The sequence below is a fragment of the Cuculus canorus genome, chromosome 9 (assembly GCF_017976375.1).
Source record: "Cuculus canorus isolate bCucCan1 chromosome 9, bCucCan1.pri, whole genome shotgun sequence".
Lineage (NCBI taxonomy): Eukaryota > Metazoa > Chordata > Aves > Cuculiformes > Cuculidae > Cuculus > Cuculus canorus.
Window position 1 is genome coordinate 21,422,779 of NC_071409.1, and position 8,892 is coordinate 21,431,670.

The 8,892-nt window shown below is 38.3% G+C and overlaps 1 protein-coding gene across 3 annotated transcripts in view; it reads left to right on the top strand.

Annotated features, from left to right (window-relative positions):
- Positions 1-8,425, top strand: part of GOLIM4 (golgi integral membrane protein 4) — a 33,893-nt gene extending 25,468 nt beyond the window's left edge. For all 3 annotated transcript variants that reach the window (XM_054074382.1, XM_054074380.1, XM_054074381.1), the window contains 7 exons: positions 30-268; positions 1,457-1,536; positions 2,017-2,129; positions 3,338-3,505; positions 4,097-4,165; positions 6,123-6,203; positions 6,553-8,425. In XM_054074382.1, coding sequence (XP_053930357.1) covers positions 30-268; positions 1,457-1,536; positions 2,017-2,129; positions 3,338-3,505; positions 4,097-4,165; positions 6,123-6,203; positions 6,553-6,705 — 903 coding nt within the window. In that variant the 3' untranslated portion in view covers positions 6,706-8,425. The remainder of the gene's footprint in view (positions 1-29; positions 269-1,456; positions 1,537-2,016; positions 2,130-3,337; positions 3,506-4,096; positions 4,166-6,122; positions 6,204-6,552) is intronic.
- Positions 8,426-8,892: the final 467 nt, after the last annotated feature.

Here is an 8,892-nt window from a genome sequence, read left to right on the forward strand (position 1 = left end):
AATCTATGGCTAACATATTTCTTTGACAGGTAACATCAACAAAAGCTGTAACAAAAAGACATAAGTCAGCTTATGAACAGCAACTAGAGCAGCAACATCTCGCAGCCCAAAGAGCAGAGGAAGCTAATCAGCTACGAGAACATCAAGAATCGCTGCACCAGCAAAGACTGCGAGGACAGCTGTTACGGCAGCAACAGCTTCAAGAAAAAGAGCTTCAGCTGCAGCAACAGGCAAAACAAGGAGAAAAACTCTATAAAAACCAGCTAAGGTTAAATTCTTTTACGTGAGGTTGTCATGGTCTGTGTTCTTAAGTTTTATGGCATACCACCTTTGAAAGAAAGTGGTTTAATGCTATAAACCTAGACTGCCCAGAAACTAAATTCAAAGAGTTTCATCTTGTTCTTTCCAAGGATAAATCTGATTGCTACCTTTATTTTTCTGTTTTGACTTTTACTATGGAAGCCTCTGAAGTCTGGAGTAATGAGTTTGTGTTGCTGTGCACATCTGTGGAGGAGGCTAGAGGCTTTTGGCGTACAATGTCCCTTGTCTCAAAGCTGGCTTTAAATTAGTAATTATTTTCCACTTAGCAATTATGATCTTGTAATACTGACAAGCTGCAGTATCAGATATGCTTTAAGGTACCTAAGCTAAAGTTCCCTCTTAAATGTGAGATGCTGTTTTTAAGTAATTCCACGAGGACGTTATAGACAAGAGCGACTATTGTTATTTCTATTTTAGAAACAAAAACTTGATTTCAGGAGAAACCAACAACCTGTTAGTGTCATAAAGTTACTGTGGATGCAGTTAGATTCATGAGACTGTAGCTTCTACGTGTCTTTAACTCTCCCTGTCCTATTTCCTTATACTTCTGCATAGTTTAAAATTGTTAGTGACAATTTGTTATATTTTGGAATCTCAAGCAATTTTCTGTGGTGAAACACTGTAATATTAGTTATTAACTTGACTTGTGCTCTAAAAACCTTTTGGTATGTGAGAGTCTTTCATAAATTTAGGGTCAAAATATTCAGTCCTGCAAGAAAAAGCACACAAGCAAACACCTTTCAAGATAAACGCTAAAAATGTGTAGTTAACAAAATAACTGATCCATGTAGTCTGTCTTTAAAACCCCTTATCTGAGGGGTTCTTTATTTCCAGTTCATAGTATTTGTGCTTTGATTACAGTAAATACTATTTTTAGGAATTCTGAAAATACAAGATTGTATCCCATATGATACAAGCACAGAAGTGAGTATAGTAGGACAAGAAAGTCTTTGTTCTATAAAGTACATCTTCTCCCAGGGAAGATGATGTGAGAAAATATTAGGTAGTAGAAGCCAAACTGGAATCCGTTCTGGCAGGAGCTGGGAGAGAGAGAGATGCAATAGGACGGTTTGTCCATTAAAGTGTAAAAACTTTTTTGAAACGGAAATGATATATTTGCATTTAATTTTCTCAGCCAACAGGCTCAGTATGATAACATGGACCATGATATTGTACAAGGGGAAGAAGAGCAAGGTATTCGGGAAGAGGAAGGAGGTAAGATAAATTTTATGTCCCTGCTATGTTCACAGGTTCCTTGTGTACTGCCTTTCATGTGAGATTTTAATATTCATTTCATATCCAGTTTGTATTCAAGTGAAATATAAACTTGCAATTTAAAACCAGAAGCTCAAATAACACTGGCTGAACTGACTGAGATATTACTAAAGATCATATCCACATTCCTGAAGGGAAACATGTCCTTTTCATTGAGCTAACTAGGATAGGGCTTTGTGGATCTTGATCGTGTTCCTGGCTTTGAATATGATTTTGTTTGTTCTCTTCAAATTGTGTAATTTTTCAGTGTCCATTTCCTAGTAGCAGTAAAGCAACTGTTAGCATTATCTGTTCAAGTAATCTCTTTAGGTAAGGCTGCCTACTGCTAAAAGCATGTATGGAAGCTAGTATATAAGAGGCTTTCTTAAAAGGGCTAACTAGAAACTGCAGTTATACAATAATAATATCAAAAAATTGTAGCTTATGACCGTGACAATCAGCACCAGGAAGAAGGTGAAGATGATGATCGAAATAATGTGAATGAACAGCAAGAGCCAGAACAGCAAGTAGAAAATCAGCAGGCTGATGAATTGGTGAGTATGAATTAAGATGCTATAGATTACAATCGTTACAGAAATGAAAACACAGAACCTTATCTAACATAATTGCGCATTATGGAAATAGGATGAAACAGAGGTCTGCTCAGAAGACAAGTTTGACAGTTTAAAACTACGTCTGTGATCTATTTTAAATTGTCCTTACTGGTTTGGGAAGAAATTAAAAAAAAAAGTTTCCTTGTTGAAAGCAAGTTCCTTTTCTGCATTGCTTTGATCTGTGCTCTAGCTGGAATAAAGGATTTGGACTTAGCTGTGACTTGAGCAGGTAAACTTGGATTCAAAAAAATAACAGGAGTAACTCATTGGTGCTCAGTCAAAAAGCGTGGTGAAGGTATTTTTTATACTGTCAGTCATTAAGATGGTAAGATCCAATTCCATAGCCGCTGAAACCAGCTGGAGTCAGTACAGATACAGAAATGTGAAATCTCGAAAGAGAACATACTTCAACACTGAACACAGCTGTGATACCGACTGCACGGAAATTAGGATGCAGAAGATTCAGTCCTGTGCCTTCCTGCAGTTCCATCTTACCTGGTGTTGCGGAACATCAAGCCTATCATCCTTGCTCCCCTCCTCCTCAGCAGGTTAAGTTGTATAGTCAATATTTCTAAAGGAACTTTTAATTTTTCAGCTATAAGATTATCAGAAATGCTTTTACTGAATGATAAGCAGAAAGAAAATGCTCATTTTCTGAATGGCAAAATATGATGAAAAGTAAGGTTTTGTTTTATTATAAACATAGGCAAAGTCAATATTGCAGGACAGACTGGTGCTGAAAGATCACATCAGCTCTTTTGAGCCATGAGCATTTCAGCTCTTATCTTTTTTCACCAGGTCTTATCAGGCATTGTCAGTTGTCAGATAGTCAAATAAACAAAAGGAGTTCAACAGCCTATGTGAAATGAGTCATCATCATCTTCAACGTGGTTTTCAGCAGACAGGTGCCCGTAATGCAGTTCTGTCTGTGTTCAGTGCTGGAGGACTTTTTTCTTTCAGGAACTGACACTTCTCTATTGGCTTGGGTTTGATCTAAGGCCTCCTGATGCCTGCAGGAGGTTGCAGCTGGTTTCAGTGGGTATGGGGTTGTCTCTAACGTAGCCCATGCTAGGGTGGCTTTCAAGTGAAATGGAATTTGGCTGTGAAATAAAAATATGTATTTAACATTCAGTTCTGAAAATTAACAGAAGGCAGCTGTGGAAGATGTGAACCCTGCTGATGACCCTAATAATCAGGGAGAAGATGAATTTGAGGAAGCTGAACAAGAGAGAGAAGAAAATCTACCAGATGAAAATGAAAAGCACAAGGAAACCAGTCAGAAACAAGGACATCCAGGAATGGAAGAGCACCTAGTGGTCAGTAAAGGGAAAGGAAGCACCTATACGTTATTAGGCACTGGAACAGGCTGCCCAGGGAGGTGTTTAAAAGACATGTAGATGAAATGCTTAAGGATATGGTTTAGTAGTGGGCAGGTACAGTTGGACTTGATCTTAAAGGTCTTTTCCAACCAAAGGATTCTATGAACGTTCAACCAACTGTAAGCATTGGTGTCACTTTCCTTCTATGGCTATTCCACTTAATGCTGCACATTTCAGCTGTGTTTAAACTGTAAACTCCTAGGCACAGATAATCTATATTTTTATGACATTGGTCTTTAATGGTCTGACTATTTCATTGCCTTCCTGCTTAGTGTGGAAAGTCTTGTTTTACTAGGTGAAGCGATTTTATTATAATCATTCTGCTGTCTATTTTTTAATGTAGGGCAGTTCTCAGTCATATAGCCAGGCTGACATTAAGGCTAATGGACGCACTATAACTTCCTATGCTATTATTGTTCCTTCAGTTTTCATGAAGTTTTAGTTCCAGAACAAGAAGCTTTAACCTTCAGTCTTCTAAAGTTAATAGGCATGCACGTGGAGCCAGATTTTTATATGATCTTTCTGCAGATGGCAGGAAATCCTGACCAACAGGAAGATAATGTGGATGAACAATACCAGGAGGAAGGAGAAGAGGAGGTAAGAAAAAATACATATAGCATAGGTGGACTCAGGTATCATACCTCCACTAGTGTTCAATCTTGGTATCCTTTATAACTGCAAAATGAACCCAAATGCCTTTGACTTTATGAAACCGAGGAAGTCTTTGCTGTTACTCTGCTGTCCACTTCTGGACACATTTAGTATTACTCGTGCTTGTGTGCTGCAATTCATTAGTCTTCCATGCAACATGGTATTAATTTTGTGATAATTGAAAAGATTAAGTCATTCACAACACAAGGAAAAAATCCTGAAAACCTCATTAACTTTGCATTTCTAATCACACACTGCTGTTCTGGGCAGACTGCTTCCTTGGCCAGTTATTTACGCTGTAGCACCGACTTTGATTTATCTTTACTTCTAAGCAATTTGAGTTATGTAAGCCCCTGCTATTCATGGAGTCAAATAGTCAGGAAGCTGTTAGCATTTTGCTTTGAACTGGAGGAGGGGAAAGGACTCTTCCCTTTCTATGCTGAATGGCATGCTCATTATGCATGCGCTAGCATAAGCTGCCCTGCAGTTCTTCAATACATACCTAATCAATCGCTGTTTTCTACTTAATACATAATGATTTACAAAAAGCAATAGAAACAGTTACTTGCCACTGCCTTATGGGGAGCACTTTGTCTAGATTAGCTAGTATCCACTTTAGAATTCACCAGTTCAAAATACTTATTTAAATTGAACCAAGTCATTAGGAACAGGGAATAGTTGACCTTTGGCAATTACTCTTTGGCTTACAGGAAGTAATTTAATATGTTTCGTAAATGACTATGACCAGTGTGCTTACTGGAAGTATTAAAGAGTAAGCAGTGATTGAATGAGCAGTCAAGAAAGAGTTCAAGTGCTGTAATCGGAAGTAGTTTCTTTAGTAGGTTGACTAAAACATTATACATAGATGTTCATATCTTTCCCTTATATCTCTCAAAGTGATCCACATTTGATGGCCGTCCTTCTGCTGGCAGCAATACCTAACCCCAAAGAACTTGTTCACAAGCAGCTTTGCTTCCTGTTGGATGCAACTTCTAAACATACTCTTGCTACAGATGTTGAGAAGGCTGTTGCTGTCAGGAGAATGTGATAGCAGATTCTGGAGCTCTGTCCACAGTAGCAGTCTCATCCTTGCTCTTTGTGGCAGGGGAAGGTGGCACCACTGAGCGTCAAATGCTGCCCAGACAGGTGAAACAGCTTTCGTCCTCAGAAAAAGCTGTATGGCCCTAAGGAAGGATCTTAGCTAGCTTGCAGGACACCATTTGGAGCATACGTGCATAATAGCATTCTCCAAAAGAAAATCAAGCATGCCTCTTTTAAATTTGCACCTAACCATGAAAGGACATGGAAGTGAGGGAAAGTCCTGACATAAAAGAAAGAAGAAATAGATCAAGATCTATCTAATAGCTGAAAAACAGATTCAGTGTGGCCTGCTCCTCTATTCAGGGACAGAGTTGGAAGAGATTATTCTTTGCTCCAAATCCTCCCTTGCTCTTTTGGTTTTCCAGGAGCAGTTGGCAGAAGAATATCTCGGCTGCTGGGAAAACATGGACAAAGTTACTGTTAAATACCTACATAGCATATCAGAACTGAAATAGTTCTAGGAGTCCACAGCAGGGTGAGAGTGTCCATAATGACTCTTTAGTGTGTCATGACACTAACTATGAAGGACAAGGAGAAAATTATATATGTAAAGTTAAAGCATGGGATGGAAATACAAATGTGTTAGCTGGCACTGAAAGAGTCTGCGAAAATTGTAGTTAAAAGTTAAATATGCTAACTTAAATTGTTGAGTGGGGTTTTTTTTGTCTTTCCTTGTTTAACCTCTCCGTGGCCCCTCTTCCCATTCTTTTGAGTCTTCCTTCTGTAAAAGAATGTGTACATTTATGCCATAGTCTACTTTTTTGAAGGAAATGAAAATATACAGAACATCTGTGCTTTGTAGATCCAGGAAGATTTGACTGAAGAGAAGAAACGAGAACTGGAACGCAATGCTGAAGAGCCATATGGTGAAAATGATGAAAATGTAAGTGCTGTGTAAACCCACAAACTCAGTGACATGATTAAACACTCAACATAACGGTGATCATATAACAGTGGCATTACATAGTAATTGTTGTGGCTTGCTTTCATTAATTGACCTAAAATTTCAGTGTCCCAGCTTCCCTTTGTTCATTCTTCCATTCCCACATCCATTCTCGCTGCCTGAAGGTCCTTAGAAATCTTTTCCTGTTTCTGCCTGTCAGCTCTAACAACTGTCAACTGAAAGTCATTTTTCATCTTCCTTTTCCTAAAGTTCATCTCATTACCCCAAAATAAGCTATAAAGAATCTAGCAGTTGCACCAAATTTGATTATTTCTTTATTTCCAATCAGGTGGATGAAAAGAATAATGGAGGGGTGAATCAAGAGCAAGAAATGCAAGAAGAAAACAACCAGAAAGAAGTTCATGAAGAAAATTATGAGGAAGATGAGGAGGAGGAAGGCAGAGCTGTTGCAGCAAAAACTCGTAGACGAGGGGAGATGTAGTTGTCTTTTTTTTTTTTTGAGCACACAAATTCCTTTTGTTTGTTTGTTTTTAATGAAAAGCAACAACTTTTTTAGGATATTTAATTTAAAAGAAAAGTTTGTTTTACACTTTTTACTTTTTTATTAGATGCTCATATGTTTATATGAATTTTGATACTCTAGATTAGGATTTCTTTCTATTAAAGCTGTACATAAACAGGCATCACCTAGGTTTAAGTGTTTGTAATTCTGGACATGTTTTATAAAGGCCATTTTGGAATACATTTTCACCTTGTCCAAGTCAATAGAGGTGTTTGGTCTAACTTAAGATACATTCAGCATCTGAGAGACTATTATCTAGTGCCTAAACCCAGTCAATATTAGTCATTCCAACTCTCACTGTCTTCCTTGACACAACTTCTGTGACTGATGGCCCTACTCCCCCTCCAAGGTGCAATCTGCGATGCTTGTAGAGGCGAGGCCCACGGGTACTTTCATTCATTATAATCTCATGAGATTCCTCAAATCCTTGCAGATAAGCGCATGCCTAGCTATTTGCAGGACCAGGCCTTTTGTAGGTGCAGAACAGTTACAAAATATGCAAGTTTTACAAGCCTTTAAAATACAGCCAGGTTAGCAGCTGTTAATTTTGGCAGCTGTTTATATACAGTTAAATTATGCATTTATTTTAATAAGCACAGCTAGGTATTTCAATTACATGCACTGCATAGCAGATAATGCAAATGGTGATACGCTGAGATGAGATGTGAGCTAGAAACCAATTTAGACTTGAAGATCCATTATGCCAAGTCAAAACACTACAGCTGTCATATGAATGAAGATTTACAGAAGGAGCAATTTTGTTGTTCTAGTTAATATAGAAAATATTTGACCAGAGAAATCTAATCGCATGACCTCAGTGACGTGATTTCTGGAGACCGTGGAGAAAGTTAAGGCATCTTAACTGAGTTGACACGATTGGTGCAAGATGTTGAACTAAGGCCTTTACCTTCTTTTACTTATTTATTTTTAAGTCAATGCTGGAAGGATTTTCATGTCCGCTAGTGTGAAAATCAGACTAGAGGCAAATCCCACAGATTTTTTTGAAGAGCAGACATCTCTAGCACTGCATGCTGAATGTAAGGGTGGGGGGAACACGACACAAAAATTGTGCCTTCGTAGGCTACTATGAGCATAATCACAGTGCATGACTATATACAATATTTGTATTGGTACAGACACTAGTTATTTAATGTATGTTAAAAGGAGAACGGGAATCTGGATTTCCTAGGCGATGCCCCATTGCTGGAAATGAGGCGCACAGTAACTCCCCATGAAAGTGTGTGTTAATATATGAAAGGAGAGAGGGCTGGGGATTTTTTTCCCTTTTTTTAATAATGACGCATAGTGATGTTTTTAGTTTAACTTTTATATGAATGTAATTTAATTCATTTTTCTACTAATTCAATTATGTTTTATAGTTTATTTCCATTCTTTACAATTTTCCTAAGTGTCCCAGACACAGTGCTTATGTTTCATAGGAATATTTTTGTCAGCAAGTACTTTGGGTTTTCTAGTTACCATAAATCAGATTTATCTTATGTATAAAAAAAGTTTACATGATACTGTAAAGTGTATAATATGTACATAATCTTCAGAATACAATTATTTTGGTAAATTGCCCTGTATTTTTAATGTCACGGTTGCAGTATTTAATTATTTGAGGCATAATAAAACTTGACTGCAGTCAATAAACTAGAATGTAGTTACTGATCTTTCAGAGGCGTGGTGGTTTGGTGGAGCTTTCCTCATGGTGCACTCATACTTTATTTTAATAGGGCACAGTAGAGACTGGCAGAGAAGGGAAAGAGCCCCAAGAGCATTTCCATAGAGGTGAAGTAGGGTTAGGGCCACCAGTAGCAGTAGCAGCTGTTCTGCTGTTCTGTAGATGTGCTCTTTAAATGGTCATTTCAACCGAACTCCTTCTCCAGGCTGAGTAAAGCCTCTTTGCTGTTTTTAATCAAACATGGGCCTGTGAAAGGAGGAGGGAGAGGAGCCCAAGCCCTTTTCTACACAAGCTTCTCCCACAACCAGGACAGTTGTCTGCTTCTTTGCCCACCCCACGGTGCAGGAAGCCCTCCATGCTGTCCAAACCAATGCCTGCTCCAGCTTAGAGGAGAGCCCTTCCTCCCTGGCAGAGGGAAGAGG